Below are 21620 nucleotides of genomic sequence, written 5' to 3'. Positions count from 1 at the left end.
TGTTGAAAAAATTGTCATATAAAAATATCGAAATTTCGACTAAAAACCGTATTTTAATTTTAGTCAAAAGCTAAGAATAATGTGAACTAGTCATTTCCGACCCCATAAACTATATATATTCTTGATCAGCATAAACAGGCGAATCTTTTTAGGCATAAAGGAGGGAAACTAATTTTTGAAATTTTTTTTTTCAATTTTTTTTAAGTCTTTTTTTATTATTAACATTTTGAAAAATCGACAAAAATTGATATAGTTTAAAAATAAAATAAGAGTATGCAGATTTGTTAATCTTTTAAAAACTAGAACAGAACAGCTTTCCGAATCGAAATTAATACATTTTTGGCTAAATTATGAATTTTTTAGATTCTGATTTGTTGAAAAAATTGTCATATAAAAATATCGAAATTTCGACTAAAAACCGTATTTTAATTTTAGTCAAAAGCTAAGAATAATGTGAACTAGTCATTTCCGACCCCATAAACTATATATATTCTTGATCAGCATAAACAGGCGAATCTTTTTAGGCATAAAGGAGGGAAACTAATTTTTGAAATTTTTTTTTTCAATTTTTTTTAAGTCTTTTTTTATTATTAACATTTTGAAAAATCGACAAAAATTGATATAGTTTAAAAATAAAATAAGAGTATGCAGATTTGTTAATCTTTTAAAAACTAGAACAGAACAGCTTTCCGAATCGAAATTAATACATTTTTGGCTAAATTATGAATTTTTTAGATTCTGATTTGTTGAAAAAATTGTCATATAAAAATATCGAAATTTCGACTAAAAACCGTATTTTAATTTTAGTCAAAAGCTAAGAATAATGTGAACTAGTCATTTCCGACCCCATAAACTATATATATTCTTGATCAGCATAAACTGGAGAATCTTTTTAGGCATAAAGGAGAGAAACAAAATTTTGAAAAATTTTTTCAATATTTTTTTCATATTTTTATCCAATGTTAACATTTTGAAAAATCGAAAAAAATTGAAATACTTTAAAAATGAAATTTGAGTATGCAGATTTGTTAACCTATTAAAAACTAAAATAAAACAGCTTTCCGAATCGAAATTAATGCATTTTTGGCTAAATTATGAGTTTTTTAGATTTTGATGTGTTGAAAAAATTGTCATATAAAAATATCGAAATATCGAACAAAATCGGTATTATAATTTCAGTCAGAAGCTTAAAAGAATGTGAAGGAGTCATTTTCGACCCTATAAAGCATATATATTCGTGATCAGCATAAACTGGAGAATCTTTTTAGGCATAAAGGAGAGAAACAAATTTTTGAAAATTTTTTCAACATTTTTTAAGCCTTTTTTTCATTCGAAAAATTGACAAAAATGTAAATAGTTTAAAAATTCAGTTTGAGTATGCAGATTTATTAACCTATTCAAAACTGGCACAAAACTGTTTTCCGAAATTAATTAATGAATTTTTGCCTTAGTTATGATATTTGAAAAAAACATTAATTTTCCCAAAAGAAATATCGATTTAATAAACCTAGAATACACATATTTTAGGTTTTCTTGTAGATATAAAATAATAATTATTAATAATAATAATTAATTTCTTAAATATTAAATACATGTTAGTATGATCCATGATCCTATATCCTATATATAACTCCAAGGGTATACACATTTCGGCTTCTTCGAAGTTAGCATTCCTTCTTGTTATCACATAAATGATTTAACAATTATATTAATATTTAGTGCATTGTTTAAACCAACTTTATAATTAAAGAAAATATTTACCAGATCTCTTTGGCGGATAACAATCAATTACTACTAATTTTCCACAACAAACAATTGCTGAAAAGACCTTGTGCGGGGCATAATCCCCATTGAATATACATATATAGAGTTTCCAGCCCCGATAAGGGAGAGATACACATATAACATATATCCCATTCCGTTAACCGAAAGTCAATGGCAACAATGTGCCTCTGCGGTTTGTCCGAGAGTCCTTTAGACAGGACCAGTCCCTGTACCAGTTTCCCGTTCCCATTCGAAAGGAAATCCCCTTGGGAGGGTTGGGAACGACAGCATTTCCGGGGGATGAAGGCCATGGAGGAAGGACAGCAAGTGCGTTCGGGGAAGGATTTGCTGGCTGGCAGGAAGGATGGAAGGATCTGGTCAGGATCTGCTGCGATGACACGTGTAAGTGCAGCCACATTGTCGCAATTACACTTCGTTTTTTTTTGTATTTTGTAATCTGGGGCGGTGTGAGGTGTTCGTCCTTTACTGTTATTAATTTGCCGCGTTTTGTTTGCTGTTTATTTCGAGTGGAACTCCCAATGCCACCACCCACGGTGCGAAAACGTGACCTCGGCCGGGTTTTCCCCGGCCTTTGGCTTTTCCCCCGTCGCAATGGCAAAATAATGGTTAATGATTCATCCTGCACGCACTCACCAGTCGCCAGTTCATCACCCATTGGAAATACTTGTATCATCCAAACTTATTATTAGTGCTCATCCGAGATTTCGGGCTTCATTTTTTGTTTCTTCTGCCACTTTTTTCCGTACGTGTCTTCAAGTGGGAAAGTAGCTTGTTAGGCACTCGGAGCTTCCAAAAAAAACGGAAAAGTTGGGGGAAAATGCCAATTAGAATCTGAGTTGGTTTCTAAATAATTACCACAAGTAAATCAATACTTATAATAGTGTTAAAAATATTAGGTTTTGTCTTTATTCAGTGAGTTGATAAATACGTGAAATTTAATATGGGTATAAATGTATTTTAATAATGTTCAGAATATTAAAAATATAAAGGATTAGATTAGTTTTTCTCCCTTTTTATATAATTATACAATCCTTTAATTTATACGTCGTAAATCTTGCTTTAAACTTTAATAAACTCCTCTCTATTCAAGTTCTCTTTTAACTTATACTAATTCTTCGTTGAGCCAAGCCTTATTTAATTGTAAATTTGTTTCCTAAATTAATTGAAATAATTTGAAATAATTTTTAAGCCCGTTTAAAGCCAGCTGGTTGAGTGTGAAAGTGGCCTGTGTTGATGTTCCCAGCTAAATCTTATATCCAAACAGGAAATTCAAAGAATGACTAATTTTCCAATGTACAAACTCTATGTTTCTCACAATCTTTTTCTCGCTCTCTCTCTCTCTCTCTATTTTTCAATGAGTCCAATTGGGATGCACAGAGAAAAATATTACTTCTATTACACTTAAATTGATAAAGAATTCTTTGCCTTTAAAATATATTTTTTTGTATATCATTTAAAAGTTGAAAATGTCTTCTATTCCCTCATTCTTTATAAATACAGTTTCCCTTGATTTTATTAATATTTTTCTTGCTGTGCATTTTAACAAGTTCAGTGTGTGGGAGCTGGAAATTGGTCTGGACTGAACTGGGTTTGCCCAATCTGTGGTCGATCGACGATAATGTTTATTGAGTAAATACAAATGCGAGTATAACACATTCCGTTTGGATTGTCATGCGATAATTACGCCTTTCAAAACGCGATAATAGGCCTCATTCAATCGGAACGATCGGGGATCGAGAGAGTTCCAGCAGATTGCCCTTTTCCTTAACTTTTTGGATCGGAATTAAACTGCTTGGGATAATTGCCAGACAAGGTTTTAATGTGGAAAAGTGTTTCAATTATCCCAAGCCAAAACGAGTTAACTATTATTTTATATTTCTCATCAATTTGCTGTCAATTAAATTCATTTTTGTGACTCAAGGGTGTAAGTACAAGGTGTTTTAGATGGCTGAGTTAGTATAAAAGAGATGGATTTTAAACCATATTAAGAAAACTAATAAAACAAATATTAAATAGTTCACGCTGTATAATAATTTAATATAATAAATTACAAAGGAAAATGTATATAAATGCATAAGAAAAATATTAAATCACTACAAATTCATTAAAACAACACCAAATTAGATCACATCTCATCAGATCCAAATTAGGCAAAAGCTTATCCAAATTCGCAGTGTCATTACTCTGGAAAACAAGTAAAAAATAGAAACAAGTGAAGGCGTACATATCGCAATTACACACATCCACACTATAAATAGCTAAATAGCAATAGATCCATATACGAACTGTGGCCACTCGGCGGTGCATTCAACTCGAAAGGCGGCGTGGAGAGTTCAGGCGTAACGCCGTAAAGTGAGTCACGAGGCCTGGTCACACTAATTGCCGCCGTGATCAGTCTAATTCCGCAAAACTATGCCAAAATCTCGGTTAATTTCGCATCAAATGCCTTTCACTTTTTTGCCTCCTCTATTCTATGTTTATTTTTTTTTGTATTCTGTATTCTCTGTTTTTATTCTCTGCCGCTGCGAACAATGGAGGGCTCTGGGAAATATATAATTAAAAAGGTGTTATTATATTTTCACGCCTCGGCTGCGCGGAAAAGTCAACAGACAAAGTCTGAGCTCTGCGAGGGGTTCAAATAAAACGTTAAAAAACGTCAACGACTCCGAGTCTGAGTCCGAATTATTTGCAGAATCATCAAATTAAAGGTTTGATGTTGATTTCAACGAGCCCCGCCGCAGCACGAGGATGAAGACGACGACTTTGCTGCACATATATGCCATATACTTCTATATAATATATACATATATACCCAAGTATATCGAGAAACTGAACAGTCATGCACCCCCGACATGGCCCTGCCATCGAGTGTCTGTATAATTTTCGTTCGTTCTCTCGAATTGGCTGTCATAAGTTTTGAGTAGAAAATTGGTGTGCAACAGGCTGCTGCGACTGTTGCTGCTGCTGCTGCCGCTGCTGCTGCGACTGCTGCATGCAACAACAAATCCGATTTCATCTGGCAAAGCAAACAATAATGTTGTTGCTGCTGTTGAAAAAGGATTTCTTGATTGCGATAATGAGTTATACTTAATTTTCTACCCGATGAGCCACTTGAGAGAGCCCGAAAACCCGAACAAGTCAAGGGTATGCTTATAATAAAAGGAGTCTGGGAAATAATTCTTAACGATTAAGGCTTAAAAATATATAAAACTAGAAAGGAAAGTAGCTTCGGGAAGGTGAAGTTTATCGAGATTGTATCATAAATGTACTAAGGGATTAATCGGATATTGGCTATATGTTCGAGCGATATTTATCCATATTTTATATGGCATTTTGTTCTAGAAATCAAAGTTTAAAATCTCATAACTTTATAAAAAATTCATTGATTTCAGTTCGGAAAGCTTTCTAATATTAGTTTTTGCCAGGGTCTAAAATCTGCATACTTAATTTAAAATCTTAAAAAAATGAAATTTTTTTGATAAATTTTTGACAATTTTAACGATATAAAATATTGAAAAAAATTACAAAATTATTTGTTTCTCTTCTTTATACCTAGAAAGATTCGCTTGCTTATGCTGATCAAGTATATATATAATTTATAGGGTCGAAAACAACTTATTCACTGCGTTTCAAGTTTTTGACTAAAGTTGAAATACCATTTCTTTATCAATATTTTATTTGACAATTTTTTTCAACAAATCAAAACTTAAAATACTCATAATTAAGCCAAAAATGTATTAATTTCAATTAGGAAAGCTGTTCTGTTCTAGTTTTTAATGGGTTAATAAATCTGCATACTCAAATTGAGTTTTTAAACTATTTCAATTTTTGTCGATTTTTCAGAATGTTAACAATGAAAAAAAAGCTTCAAAATGTTGAAAAAAATTTTCAAAAATTTGTTTCTTTATTTTATGACTAGAAAGATTCGCCTGTTGATGCTGATCAAGAATATATATGATTTATAGGGTCGGAAATGACTCCTTTGTGAGTTACAAGCTTTTGATTAACATTAAAATACCCTGCAAGTATAAGAATTAAAAGACCTTATCTTTATCTTTATCTTTTGTTTACAAAACACCAATTTAGGATTTATATATGCTATATAGTATATTTATAACTTTAACTTGTTAACTATACCTTTCTGCTGTTTCATGCGATTAAAGTCAGAGACAAACCCTGAAATTGGGCCAGAGGCAAACTAATTTACTTCCTTCCTGCCATTTGTTAAAAAAGCAAAGCGAACTTTTGACACTTTCATTGTTTGTCCTAAAAAATAGAAAGGAGACCGAAAGGGGTAAATGGTTAAAGGCTTTAACCCTTAAAAGGAGGCAAGCAAAAGGGTTGCTGCTACCTGGTCAGGAAAATTAGGCGCGGGCCTTAAGCAATTAGGGCAAATGGCAAATAGTTTTCATCCTGGGATCCTGGACAGGACCCTTGATTGATGGTCAATCCTCCAGACTCTCCGACTGTGACTGCCATTGATTGATGCCAGCTGGACTTTGTCCTTGTCTCATCCACAATTTCCCCCCAATTTCCAATTTGCGATCCACTAATCCACACTTTCATCTCTTGGATTTTACAAAATTTTCAATGAAAAGAGGAAACCAAACAATTGACATTATAAATCGCGTTTCACGCTAATTTGCAACAACAAGTGCCACACCCTCAAAGGCAAGTTAAACAATTTTACAATCGGAGCTTCCCCCCGAGGGATTTCCCGCAACGCAACAAAGATTTCGAGAAAATTAATTTTATAGATTAGAAACATTCATTGTTGAGTGGTTGGATTTGTGAAGCCCTCGGGGGGTTGGACTCTGTTTTCCTCTCTACCTCCCAGAAATTCTTCCCACCTGCCGTAATTGAGGAATTGTCAGCGAATTATGGTCGCATAATGGACCCCGGTTTGGGGGCCTCGCAGCATGATCCAGACAATTTGTACCGACTTAACCCGCAGAAGTTGTGCACTTTATCAACCGAGCTGAACTGTTGCAATTCGATAAAGGGGGCGGCAGGGGCAGCAGGGGCGTGGCATGGCGCCACGCGGCGCCCTCTTCTGCGGCTGACACTTCAATTGGTTTGTGTCGCCTCGCAAAGAAAAAAAACCCAAAACGGCAGAGGCAGCAATGCAAAATAAATATATGTATAAAAAAATAAATATAGTAAAAGGAGAGGGTATAGTCGAACAGGGTTATACCCTGAAAAAAGCTAAAAAAATATATATGAAAATTAAAATAAAATAAGGGAATTGAAGGTTTTGAACTTCAAATTTGCTATATTTTTGCTTTTCAGTTTGGAATTTGGTTTTGTAATACTTTATAATATTTGTATTATATTTTAAAAGAGAGGAAAGTGATCTTTATATATTTGTATACATTAGTATAATGATTGTAATTATTCCAAAGACTAATCAAAGATTTTATAATTTTTATTATATTTTAAAGGAGAGTAAAGTCAACTTCATATATTTCTATACATTTGTGTAATTATTTTACCTATTCTTTTTATATTGTAATTATTCCAAAGGCTAATCAAAGTCTTTATAACATTGTTTTCTAGATCTTTATAATAATAATATATATTCAGAAACTTCTATAAGAAAATCTTTACATTTAATACCCATTGGGATATTATTTATAGAACATTTTCTAATATTTCTTCAAGGATCTTTCTTATAAACTGTTATAGTTTATTATATTTCAATAAAAAGAAAGAGGAAAGAGGAAAGTGATCTTTATATATTGTAATTATTCCAAAGGCTACTCAAAATTTATTAATATGGTTTTCTAGGTCTTTATAATAATAATATATATTCAGGAACTCCCATAATAAACTCTTTTACATTTAATATCTATATATTTATAGAATTTTTTTTAATATTTCTTAAAGGATCTTTCTTATAAACTATTGTAATTTATTATATTTTAATAGAGAGGAAGAGGAAAGAGGAAAGTGATCTTTATTTATTGTAATTATTCTAAATGCTAATCAAAGATTTTATAACATTGTTTTATAGATCTTTATAATAATAATATATATTCAGCAGCTCCCAAAAGAAACTCTTTATAATTAATATCCATTAGGATATTAGGTTGGGTTAGGATATTATTTCTAAAACATTTTCTAATATTGCTTCAAGGATCTTTCTTATAAACTATGACTTGAAATCTCTCTTACGATTGAAAATAGAGAAACCACTCGTTGCAGACCATTGAGAAGGACTTGCTGGAGATGGCTTTGCGTCACCTTTTGTGGTGGTTACTGCCACAATCCGTGAGAGCGGTTAGTGAGTGTGTCAGGTGGTGTCAGGTAGGCGTGTGACATGGCGCCTGCCTCATCCTCATCCTCACCCTCATCCTCATCCTGGGTTCTCTTCGCCTCTCGGCTTGGCTCTCGGCTCTCCTGGCTCAGTTTGGGTTTGGCACACGCAAATCAGACAATTTGTATCCAGCGGCGAATATAATTGAAAAATGATTGGTTTACCATTAATGAAAATGATGATGACAACGGCAACAACAACAACAAGGTACGCCGACTGCTGTCACCGACAGGCACCTGCAGTTGCGTCTTCGATTGTTGGGTCAATCGGCCATCGAAGGCAGATAATGACAATCACGAGAGCACAATCACAACGGCGATGATTGAGCATCGGGCCCATTGTCACTTGTAAAATACAACAAATTGTATAAAAATTTAATCCGTTGTGAATAGCGAACAAAGACTCGAACCATTCGAAATTGTTTTGCATTATTCACCGACTTTATTGCCCAGTCCATTTGGGATTTAGCTTTGTATACAAAAAGATATAGGGGTAATTTTTAAGGGAGTTAGTTCTATGTATAATAAATACGTTGGTGTGGTTAGGAACCTTTCTCATATTGAAGTCTCTCTTATAAGAAATTCAACAAAATTTAACTTGAATAAATACAATATCGCTTAGTTCTATGTATAATAAATACATTGGAGTGGTTAGGAACCTTTCTTATATAGAAGTCTCTCTTATAAGAAATTAAACAACTTTTAACTTTATTGTCCATTCCATTTGGGATTTAGCTTTGTATACAAAAATATATATGGGTAATTTTTTAAGGAAAGTTAGATCTTAAGTTCTGATTAATAAATTCAGTGGAGTGGTTAGGAACCTTTCTTATGTAGCAGTCTCTCTTATAAGAAATTAAACAAAATTTAACTTGAATAAGTATAATATCGCTTAGTTCTATGTATAATAAATACATTGGAGTGGTTAGGAACCTTTCTTATAAAGAAGTCTCTCTTATAAGAAATTAAACAACTTTTAACTTAAATAAGTGTAAATATTGCGTGCTATTTGTATTAAACTTTTATAAATATCTATATCATTATGTATATTATCATCTGCTTTTAGATTGCTCTTTTTTTAACCAAATACATTCCTGATTTGTGAACCCCTTGGCTTCATTGTTTTGGTATTTGGTATTTTGGAGGCGTTTTTCGCACTCAACCAAATCGCTAAAAAGGCTTCACTCCCCCAGGGGTAGTCGCTTTTCCTGCTTTCCATGGAAAAGCCAGAGGAAAACTAACCCACTCGTAATCTGTGTCAGGGCAGCTTGGCATTCTAGCACGTCCGGCGAGGAATTTCTATTTTGCGTAGCCAAGCTCCTCGGGAACTCGAGGAACGCGAACCTTATTAACATTAAATCGCTGGGAAAACTGGGAACTGAGAACTGGAAGCTGCCTGTCGCCGCAAATTGGAAATTCCATCGTTAATTCTAATAAGATTATTAGTTTCCCACCTCCCCTTCCCCTGTTCAGAGGCGGTGATCGAATCATTTTTCGGGATGAGGACGTGGTTAGGGGATTTGTGTATTCCGACACCTTGCAGCCAAGTCGACTTTCGTCATTCAGGCCACAGGACTTTGGTTAGTCCTGCTAATGGTCCTGCGGTCGTGTGTCCCGATCTCCCGGGCAACGCTCTCGGGGTAAATCCAATAAGCACAAGTGTGTGTGCGTTTTCCCCAGAGATCCCAAAAGTCCAGCGACCCAGAGAGATCCCGCGAGCCATTGAATGAAATTAGCGAGCGTTAATCATAAACAAACGAGCGGAGGGTTTTTCCACCCCCTTTTTCCGGGGGGAAAACCCTTTGTGAAAGTGGGAACGGGGAACGGGGAACGGGGAACGGAGAACGAAAGTAAAATGAAAACAAACAAATTGCAACAGTTCTCACAGACAACCTGCTGCGAGGACACGCGTGGAGAGCCACTTGCCACTTGCCACTTGCCACTTGCCAATTTGCTGATGACGACGATGATCACGAAGGATAACTACTCAACTGGGAAACCACCCGAAACGGCGTTCGCCTTGCAACCGCACGTTTTTATGGCAGAGTCCTTGGAAGAGATTCGGGTTTTATTTTATTTTAAGGTGTGATTTACGAGGATGAATCGATGGGTTTATTTTTGAAAAACACTAGTTCTAGAATTTGTATCTCAAAAATAAGATAATTTAAACTCTCGCTAGAACAGTTTTCAGTACTTTTATCAGGGAAGTAAAACTAACTAAATATATATCCTTACTTTGCCCTTCAACTTGGGTTTAAATATGAAATAAAACATTGAGTTTAAATATTCGACTCTATGTAATATTTATACCCTTTTCAGGGTATTAACATTTCACTCAGAAGCTTGTAATTTAGTGAAGGAATCATTTGCGACCCTATAAAGTATATATATTCTTGATCAGCAGAAAAAGGTGAATCTTTCCAGGCATAAAGAAGAGAAACAAATTTTTGAAATTTTTTTCAACGTTTTTTAAGCCTTTTTTTTTCTTTATTAACATTTTAAAAAATTGACCAAATTTGAAATACTTTAAAAATGCAATTTGAGTATGCAGATTTGTTAATCTATTAAAAACTAGAACAGAACAGCTTTCCGAATCGAAATTAATGCATTTTTGGCTTAATTATGAGTTTTTTAAGTTTTACTTTGTTGGTAAAATTTGTCATTTAAAAATATCGACTATAAACGGTATTATAATTTCAGTCAGAAGCTCGAAACGCAATAAAGGATTAATTTCTGACCCTATAAACTATATATATTCTTGATCAGCATAAACAGGCCAATCTTTCTAGGCATAAAAGAGAGAAACAAGTTTTTTTGACACATCAAAATTTTAAATTTGAATTTCAAATTCTTCCGTTTAACAATTAGGAATCCCTTTCCAAAGAAGCTTATGATTGTTTGAATTAAGAGTCTGACTTGCCTAAAAATTGGGATACATTCCTAAAAAACCCCTCCATATCTTATTTGCTTTCAATATTATGTATATCCTTACTGCCACTCTGATTAAATTTAGAAAACAAAACGTATTACATATTGCATTGTTATCGATAGCAATTACCTCGCTTTAAGGGGTTTCCCCTACTCAAAGAGAGAGATAGAGAGATAGATCTGGATTACTTAATGCATCCACTAAATGTTTCGTAATTGTTTCCCAGTCACAGTAAACCGCCCCCTTATTTTCGTGGCATTATGATCTCCGAGGCTCGAACGAACGTAATTAGAAAATCGGCTCATTAATCATGAGGCATTTAAAACATCGTTGGGACGTAATTAATAGTTCAACGGCAATGGCAATGGCAATTGCACTGCAGACTCAATGTCAAGTAAAGGTCATTAATATGACTCGTCGGACTCCAACCCCCCTTCGGAGTCCCAAAGTCAAGCCTTTAGTTCCGTTTGCGTAAATTAATACTCGAAAAAGCATACAAAACCTCATTTTGTATTTACATTTTTTAATCCATAAAGAGCGGAAAAGCTGCATAAACCCTTCTTTTTGGGTTGTGAAAGGAACAAAACGGAGTTAAACTCGTATGAAAGTTGGTTATTGAAGTTCCAGCGAGGAAAATGGAAAGAAAAATGGCTGCAAAAGGGTGAAGATATTGGCGGAAAAATCGCGTAGTAGCGATGGTTTAAATACCCTTTTTTGGGGGTTTTGTTTTATAAATAATAATACAAAATATATTACTAAGTTTTTAAAGATGTTATGTTGGGGGTTTAGTTAATAGAATTTATTATTTTGAATATACATTATCGTTTTGTTTCAAACTTTCTTGCGAAACTGTGTTACCCTCCCAGGGAAAGTTGGTACAAAAACGCATTCCGCGAATGTCAATTGAGTATTGCATATAAAATGCACTGTCGTTATGAAATTTCCACACGACTCGACTGCCTCTGCACTCCACTCCGCAGGACTCACTCCATTCTAAAGGACACCCAAAGGCCACCCATTCAGTCGTTCGAGTTGATGAAGTAAACCAATAAAGGCTGCATGCCGCCGCCGCCGGAAAGCCGTCCAGCAAATCCCTCAATCCCTCAATCCTTCCTGCAACTGCAATGCGAGGGGGAGAGGTACACACAGGTGCACACGAATGTCACCTGAAAAGGACCCACCTCAGCCACATATGCAATTTGCGCAATTTTGCAGCCCCAATGAACAGATATCGGCAAATGCCCGGAGAACTCCAACTCGAACCAAATCCTTGCCCATTGAGAACCTTTGATTGGTTACCAATATTTTAATTATGCGACCTGGGTCCCGGGAAATTGGGTTGACAATCCCCAAAGTGGGTGAGTGAGGGGGAAATAGTAGAAGCTAATGCTCTGTCGAAGGGTTTTAGTCGATAATGGATGTAATAGAGAGGGAAATGTTGAGAAAATAGAGGAAAATGGGTCCTAAAATTAACAATTTGCATCTTTAGATTGAGATTTATGACAGGAAAGGTTCGGTATTCAGTTTTTAGATTAAAAAGGATGTTAGATGTTTGACTTATAAGATAGAAGCCTTGCTAATATTTACAAAATATATATTGCTAATAGATTTTCTTCACTTTTACATAATGCAATTATATAATATATTTAATACCTTCTTTTCCCCCAATGAACTCTTGACCTCCTCATCATCGGTCAACTTCGTTTGGCCAACAAATTGATGGTTTCGATAAATCAAATGCGTTTTCCACCAAACTGGACACGTGGGCGTGGCCTCTGGCTTCTCTCTCGGCCTTCTTGGGCATCTTCGGTCTCGGCCCATAAATATCCTTGGACTCACCCCTTGCCGCGCTGCCTGCAGCCTGCATTCAGGATAATAATAAATTTTCAATCAGCAAATTGATGTCGTGATTCGCAGCGTATTGGAATCGAAGTTGAAATGGGAAATCCGGAGGGGGGAAATGGGAAATGGTCAAGTAATCATTTAGCGGCAGATTGTCCAAGCTGTTATCTATATTAAAGTAGTTGGCATTATCCTCTCCTCACCCAAAAGCCGAAAGGAGGGATGTTTTACGAGTTAAACTCACATTTGGAATGAAAATTAAATTACATTGCATTAGGTGGTATTTGTAGTTTTAAGTTTTCTGTAATAATAATTATATTAAATAGATTTGAAAGTAGTTCAAATTATACACAAAAGAAGAACTTTAATAACCCAAAAAACCTTTAAAAAAAAGACCAAAATAAGTGCCTTTTCTAGTTTATTTGTAAACAAATAAGCCCAGTCATTAACAATCAAGGAGAATATATATTTGTAGGGACTTGCAGCACGGGGGAAATTGGTGGAAAAGTGGATTTTCCGATCCACAACGGAACTCGGTTAGGAGCGAATTTCCGTTTTGGCAATTTATGCCATTTCCCACCTTGATTTCCGCCCTCAAAGTGGACGAAACCCTACCGAATTTCCCAGACCCAGACCCCGCTTTTCCGGCTACCAATTTGCTGTGTGTTCCCTGTTCTGTGTTCTCTGGTATCATAATGACGATTCAATCTCTGGATGATGGGATGCTGGATGTTGATGTTGCTTCTGCCGGGGGTCTCCAAATTGCAAAATGATATAATTCAATGAGAGTTGATTAAATTATCAGGCAAGCAGCAGCAGCCAGTCCAGTTCAATCCCTCCCTTTCGGAGGTCTCTTTCGGTCGGCGCAGGTTGAGCGGACGTTGCTGTCGTGCACTGAGCGAAAAGAGTGTTAAATATATTCATAACTTTAGTTTTTGCATCATTATACCCCTATTTATATCATTCAGAAGCTTGTAAAACAGTGAATCAGTCATTTCCGACCCCATAAATCATATATATTCTTGATCAGCATCGAAAGCCGAGTCGATTTAGCCATCTTAGACAGAAAAAAATTTTTTGAAATTTTTTCTTGTATTTTTATGATTTAATTTTTACATCTGTGAAATTTTTCAAAAATGGAAAATTTTGAAATTTGTTTAAATGTTAAATTGAGTATGCAGATTTATTAATATATTAAAAACTAGCACAGAACAGCTTTCCGAATTGAGTTTTAAGCTTTTTTGACTTAGTTATGAGTTTTTTAGATTTTAATTTATAGAAAATATGGTCATATAGATATAGATAGATATCGGTTCAAAGAATGGTATTATAATTTCAGTCAGAAGCTTATAACTTACAAAGAAATCATTTCCAATCCTATAAATCATATATATTCTTGATCAGCATCAACAACTGAGTCGATCCAGCTATGTTTGGTGAAAATTTAATTTTTTTTAAATTTTTACATTTTTATAAGGTCTAAAATTATGAAAATTTAAATTTAAAAAAATTTAAAAAATTTTAATTTCATAAAATTTTAAAGTGTGTATGCAGATTTCTTAACCTATTAAAAACTAGCATATGAAAGCTTTCCGAATAGAAATTAAATCATTTTTGGCTTAATTATGAGATTTTTAAAGTTTGATTTGTCGTAAAAATTGTCATAGAAAAATATCGATTCAGAAAATGTGAATATTTTAAGGTTAGTTATAATCGATTTCCCATTCAATCCTATAATTTAATTACAAACTAGGTTTCTAAGCTTTGGCTTAGTTAGTTTTCTTTCTAAGTCTTGGGCCTAATTTATATATTTGTTTTCTTCTATCTACTACTTGTAATTAAATTAATGAAAGGTTTAAAATAATCTTTAAAAATACTTAAAAAATGTTGTAATTTAAATTTGCAATTAGAGGTATTTCTTGAACACATAATTTCTTTCTGTGCAGTTGCAATGTTGCTGTTGCCAGTGTGCCTTGTTAATGAAATTTTCCGCTCCTTTGGCAGAGGCTCCCAGCAACTCTCTCTCTCTCTCTCTCTCTGTCTCTCTCTTTCTCCCCCTCTCTCTCTCTCTCTCTCTGTGTGTGCATTGTTTACACACAGTGTGTGTGCCACGGTGCAGGTGCTGGTGTTGCTATTTATTATTGCAAAATGCTGCCGGTGTGTTGCCACCTTTTGTCTGTTGTTGCAGCTGATGATGGTGACGTTGACGTTGCATGATGAAATAACAAACCGGATTAATTTGATTTTGCAGTTGGGATGGGCGCAGGTTTGCCGTAGCCGGGATGCTCTTTGCCAGGAGCATCTTACGTCTTGCAAGGAGGAGGACGAGGAGGAGCAGGAGGATCCTGGCGGGATGTGCAAATTAATTTGACATCAGTTGGCAGCAGTCAAAGGAGAGAGCACAGTGGCGGGTAATTTTCCAAGCCAGGCCTCCTGGCTCATGGCAGGACCTCATCTCAATGCCAGGATTTGTTTTTCCACGCCTGAGCAATCGCTGAGTCACACCTAAGACAGTCTGTGACATGACTATAAACTATAAAGTTAAGGGATTTAATTGCCGGATTATTTGGTTTAGATTTAAAGCAGAGACTTTCTATAGGAAATTAATGAAATATTTTAATGTAAAGTAATACAACATTGCTGAAACGCACTGTACCCAGACTGGCGGCATTTTGCCAAAACAAAAAAACACCCAGCAAAGTTGTAAATTTCCTGGGCTGCACTGCCCTGAGTGGCTCTCCCTTTTGCCAAAATATTAAATAATATACGTATATATATAGTGCGATATATATATATATATCCGTAGACCTCCCTTGGATTCGGTTCTGCCAATTTCTCATGCGAGCAGCATTGCCAAAATTTATGACTTGGCCGACTCCAAGGCTCTCCTGGTTAGCATCCAAGACTGGCTGACAGGAAATCGCTTTGTCTTTATATATTTTAGAGATTTTTCCTCCTTTTCCTGTCCTGGGTTTCCAATATCCCCAAAGAGAGAGGGAGAGTGTGAGGAATTTAGGAAAAAATGTCGCCACAATGGCAGCCCCTTTTAACCCCCATGATTTTTCACTTTGCATATTTTGGTTCGGTTTTTTTACTAAAGAATATTCGCAGAGAGAAGCAGAGCCACTTCAGTTTTTGCTGGAGCTGTTGTCCTGTCCAAAAGGACCAAGACGAAGGGTGTCCTTTTCCCCCTTGTGTGCGCACATGACTAATAGCAGAACTAAACGATTTGATGGACCAGAAAAATGATGACTTCTTTTGCAGTGCACGAGGGGGTGGCTCTGGAAAATCCTTTTTGGCCGTGTCCTTGTGGCAAATCCTTTTATTGTGACAGTTGTTGTTGTCCTCCATGCAGACTGGCTGCCTTTTGTGATCAACATTTAATGTTTTCATATTATCATCCTGGTTGCTGCCGGAGAATCGGTTTAATGTCTCGGAAGATAATCTAATTTGGTCACTTATATGCGAATATGTATATCATTTGACATTATGTGTGTGTGGGAGGCAGCCAGGGGCGCACCCAACTTCTAAAGAGGGGTGCCAAAGTTCTAAATAAATATACTTATCTAAATTCGTATAATTAAAGTTCTTTCTATTAATCATTTGTTAAGAATAGGTATTAAATTATAAAGGGAGAACCTAAAATGTGACTAAGGTTTTACAAATATTTAAAAAAGTATGCTACACTTTACTAGAGAAAGATCCTTTTACCATTTCTTCTTTATCCTTTTTGCTTTCTAGGCTTTATTTCAAAATTGTATGATTATTCTTATTTGTTTCTTATTTCTTATTATTATTTATTGCATTTAATTTTCGATTTAATTAAAACATACTTATAGAGACTCCTTTAAAACTCACTTTTAATCTTAACAATTTACTTTCTGTATTAATTCTCTTTTATTTCCCAATTTTAATTGTTTATGGGATCTTTTTAAACCAATTTATATTCCAAGAATATATTTTTTAAAAATGTATTCCCATTTAAACCCCCCTTAGATCCCCTTTTCTAAGCCCCTGTTCACTCTAAGCTCAAGTGTGTGTGCCATGTCCATGTCTTTGGTCGAAAGGTTTATGGGGTCCACGTATTAGCATTTAAAAAACATTCCATTTACATTTTCTCAATTTGAATGGGTTTTTTATTTAATAATTTGCAATTTGCATGCCATTTTCCACGGATTAGGGCTTCAGTTGATGGCCAATGGCCATCGAGGAGGTCAGTCTCCATATGGAGGAGCACTCGTAGGGATAGTTAAGGGTTTCCCTTCAATAATACTTGTATATAAATTATAACTATAAACTACAAACTAATTTTAAATGATTTATATTCCTTTTTTTTCTAGGTATGGTTCCAGAATCGCCGGGCCAAGTGGCGCAAAACGGAGAAAGTCTGGGGCGGCAGTACTATAATGGCCGAATATGGACTATATGGAGCCATGGTGCGACACTCTCTGCCCCTACCTGACACGATCCTCAAGTCGGCCAAGGACAATGATGCGGTGGCACCTTGGCTACTAGGTATGGAGCAGAAATGTAAATGCAACAATCATATCGAACTCTATCGAAACTATGAACCCATATAACCATCCATAATTAAATTTTATATAACTTTTATACATCATATAAAGTGGGAGATATTTAGAAGTTGTCTAAAGAGATATAAGAAATGATTAACAGAGGCATTCTTTAGGATTTACCCAATTCTGCTTATAAATCTAAAACTGTCCTTAAGCCTTCTCTTTTAATGTCCTTTAAACCCTTGAACTCATTTTTCTGGTGATTTTACTACACAAAAATGATTACCTAACCAATTTTCAATACATTTAGTAAACAAAATACAACAGAAAATATCCCTTAACAATTACAAAATTAACTTGAATTAAAATGCAAACTAAGGACTAGTCCTTTGAGCTTTCTACACAATTACAATTTAATGTTGACCCTCTCTTAACTATGATTTCTATATAAAAGTGGATATATTTTGTATTTGACAAAGGATCTTCTATATAGCTTCCCGTTCTGTGTGAAATAACTCAAAAAAACTTCCAAGGAGCGTATAATTAAATTTCCAGCCACACAAAGGACATCGGTTCAGGGATTATAAAACGATAGCGATATCCTCTATATATAGAAGGGGAGGGATGGGCTGCTCTACCAAAAATTGTGAGCATATTTGGCGGGCATGTCGAACGACGCTTTTCCGGCTGTCATATGTTGCGCACATTTCCCGGGAATGACTTTGCGGATTATCGGAACAAGTGTCTGGGGTGGCTTCCTTTATTTGTTAATAATCGCTTAATAAATGCAAAATGCACACGCGACACAAGGACGTGGCAGGGTGGCAGGGTGGCATTGTGAAGTGAAGCGAGTTCCCAATGAATTCCCGTTTTTATTTGGCATTTATCGCTTATCTATTCCCATTGTGCGGTGGCCTTGAAGGGGGTGGCACTGCCTCGCTGCATTCCTTGGCGGATTTCGCCTTCCGGAATTGAATTCCCAAGTAGCCCGGAACGGACCGGAAAGTGGCTTAGCGGGGACTTGGCCATAGTTAATCTGGCACTTTTTAATTAAGTCGATATGTCAAATTAGTTGGCAATTGATGGGGCGCGGCATATGATTAACACCAGCGAGGGGTTGGGTGTCGGAAAATGATGAGGAGGAAGTCGTATCGGAATCATCCCTGGACACCAGTTGGTAGTTAATAATTGACCTGCACTCAATAATATTATTAATAGGTTTTTAGAGAGTTTATAGAAGGTTTATTTTTCAATAAAAACAAGGCTCAAGATTATAGGAAAAGTTTTAGTTGAAAAATATATCAATAAGAACTTTTCTTATTTCCTTGAGCCTTGAATAAGCATTTTGAACTTTCTTTTTGACAATTTAAAGTTTCAAATGGTTAATTTAATCTTTAAAGGATTTAAATTGATTTTAATTGATGCCAAATTATATTGTAAAAATATTAAAAATATATGTTTTTATTATTCGTATTATTTTAATAAATTTGTAAGTAAAGAATTTGACAAAATAAAAGAAAACAAATTATTAAAACAGTAAGAAAGAATTTTTAAAACACAAATAAACATAGTTTAACCAAAAATAAATTAATTATCTATTTGACAAGCATTTAGAAGATAAAAAAAAAGTGGAAACATTAATATTTCATGATTTATTTATTTGGCAAGCATTTAGATGCTAAACAAAAGTGGAAAAATTAATATTTGATGATAAGCTAATTTTGGTGTTAAAATCAAAGTTTATAAAAGTAATAACTAAGCCAAAACTGAATTAATTCCTATGTGAGCAACTTTTTTAAATTACTTTTTGTTAGCTTTATAAATATGCATATTTAGTTTGAACCTTTAAAAGAATGACAATTTTTGTTCAAATTTTCACAATTTTAATGATGAAACCCCTTTAAAAATGTTCAAAAATTAAGTCCGAAATTTTTGTTTTTTAAATTTGTTCAATATTTTATTATTATGCAATACAGATTTAAAAAGGGAATCGAAATATATATATATGTTATTCGACTCTTATTAGCTTTTTGTCCTTTTAATGAACCCAAAAAGACCTCAAATACGAGCCTTTAAAGGGATTATTTTTAAGGTTTAAGGAACCCCGTCTTTCATCTCCCACTCTTTCCCTAGAATGTTGAAAATTGTATCTTAAACTTTACTAATTTCCCTCTATTTTTCTTTATTTTTCTCTAGGCATGCACCGCAAATCGATTGAGGCCCAGTCGGCTTTAAAGGACGATTCGGGGGTAAGTGACCATGAGGACTCGGCGGGATCCAAGTCCGCTCATTCCGAGGATCTTTCGCGATCCTTGTCCCACTCGCGGGCCCTGAGCTCCTCCACCGAATCCCTGAATGTGGTGAGCCCGGCGCCCAGCAGCTGCACCACCACGGCCTCGGCCTCGGTTTCTGCTTCGGCCTCCACCTCGGCCCCGCCCACGGCTACAACAACGCCCACAGGAGTGACCACCAACTCGGGCAGCTCGGGGAGTCCCCACATTGAGCTGAGCTCCCCCTCGCCGCAGCAATCACTGCAACTGCAGCAGCAGCAGCAGCAACATCTTTATGGAGCAGGAGGCACGGCCCCTCCCAGCTATCATCCTTTGCTGGATGCGGCAAATGCAGCGGGGGCAGGGGCAGCGGCCTCCAGCAAGGATTTCCACCTGATTATGAACACGGCAGTGGCAGCAGCAGCCGCAGCAGCAGCCCAACAGCAGCAGCAGCAGCAACAGCAGCAGCAGCAGCAGCAGGTGACGCATCATTTGGCCGCTGCTCTCATGGAGCATGATCCGGATGCATTCAGGTGGGTTTTTTTATGAGATTAATTTATTGTTAACAAATTAATTTATTAATATAAAATATATATTGCTGCAGAAACAATTCTATTGCCTGTTTGAGGGCCAAGGCGCAAGAGCATCAGGCTCGTCTCCTCAACAACGGCGGCCTCTTTCTGCAGGTGCGCAACTTTGCTCAGGCTCAGGCTCAGGTGCAGGTGCAGGTTCAGCAGTTGCAGGCTCAAGGCCAAAGCCAAAGTCAAGGTCATGTGATGCCCAGCAGTGATATGATGAAGCTCCATGAAGAGCACAACAACAACAACAGCCAGATAATCCCGCCCACTGTAACCCTTCCCCCACATTCCCTGCCCAATCCTCACCTCAACATTAAGATGGAGCTCACAGGAGGTGGGGGAGGAGAAGGAGGCACAGGAGCAGGAGCCTTGAAGAAGGAAATCTAAAATCCCAAAATCTGAAAGCTCCAAAAAGAAACCCCAGAAACCAAACCAAAAATGCAAGAAGAAACCTTTTTTTTACTAGACCTAAGCCCGTGCATTGTCTGTAATCGAATATTTTAAAGATATATACAATATATGCATAAGTTTATTTTAGCTGTAAAAAAATAACGAAACGTAATATTTTTAATAAATATACTCACTTCAGAATATAATTAAAAAAAGATGTTTTCCCAGGGAATTTAATTATTTATTGTAATTTTGTTATTGTTATTATTATTATTACGGAAAATGTATAAGAAATTATAAGACCAAATTGTAATTTTTAGATTTTATTTAATTTCATTTAATTTAGTTTATTTTATTTTTTTATTTATTTTAATTTTATTTATTTAATTTTATTTAATTATTATTTTAACTTAATTTAATTTAATTTTTGATTATTTGAAAATTGTAAGAAATTATAAGAGAAAATTGTGATTTTTTGATTTTATTTAATTTCATTTAATTTAGTTTAATATTTTTTTAATTTATTTTAATTTGATTAATGTATTTTAATTTGATTAATTTAATTTAATGTAATTCTTATTTTAACTTAATTTAATTTAATTTTGTATTATTTCAAAATTGTTTTCAGGAATTTTGCTAAATTGTTATTCTTTATTAATTTTTCAATTTTGTATTTTACAGGGTTTTCAGAGTTTACATGTTACACCCGCTGCTGGCGACCTCTGTGGAGATTTTGGAAGAACACTTTCTGTTATACAGGAACTTTACAGTAGAAATAATCAAGACAAAAACTGTTATACCAAGCAAAAAGGACACATAGATGGCTATGGGTAGAATTTATAGCAAACAAAACAAACACGGAGAGCGCCTCAAACAATCTGCAAGCAGTGCAAGCAGTTATGCTGGCAAGCAGTGCATTGGTAAGTAGAATGTCGATAAGGTAGTGTACGTATACCGGAGTTAAAGCAGTTCCCACAGAGGACGGCCGTGGTTCAAC

The 21620-nt window shown here is 35.3% G+C and overlaps 1 protein-coding gene across 2 annotated transcripts in view; it reads left to right on the top strand.

Annotated features, from left to right (window-relative positions):
• Vsx2 (Visual system homeobox 2) overlaps positions 1-20838 on the top strand; it is a 47376-nt gene extending 26538 nt beyond the window's left edge. The window contains exons 4-6 of one of the 2 annotated variants that reach the window (XM_086837814.1): positions 17212-17386; positions 19582-20188; positions 20260-20838. In XM_086837814.1, coding sequence (XP_086693940.1) covers positions 17212-17386; positions 19582-20188; positions 20260-20620 — 1143 coding nt within the window. In that variant the 3' untranslated portion in view covers positions 20621-20838. Of the gene's footprint in view, positions 1-17211; positions 17402-19581; positions 20189-20259 lie in introns of both variants that reach the window. The other variant, XM_086837781.1, reaches the window with a different exon arrangement.
• The last annotated feature ends 782 nt before the right edge of the window (positions 20839-21620 follow it).

This window comes from Drosophila serrata, unplaced genomic scaffold (genome assembly GCF_035046125.1).
Source record: "Drosophila serrata isolate PLE 108 unplaced genomic scaffold, ASM3504612v1 contig_3, whole genome shotgun sequence".
Classification (NCBI taxonomy): domain Eukaryota; kingdom Metazoa; phylum Arthropoda; class Insecta; order Diptera; family Drosophilidae; genus Drosophila; species Drosophila serrata.
Note: the sequence above shows the minus strand (reverse complement) of the source record. Positions and strands in the feature narration are given on the sequence as shown.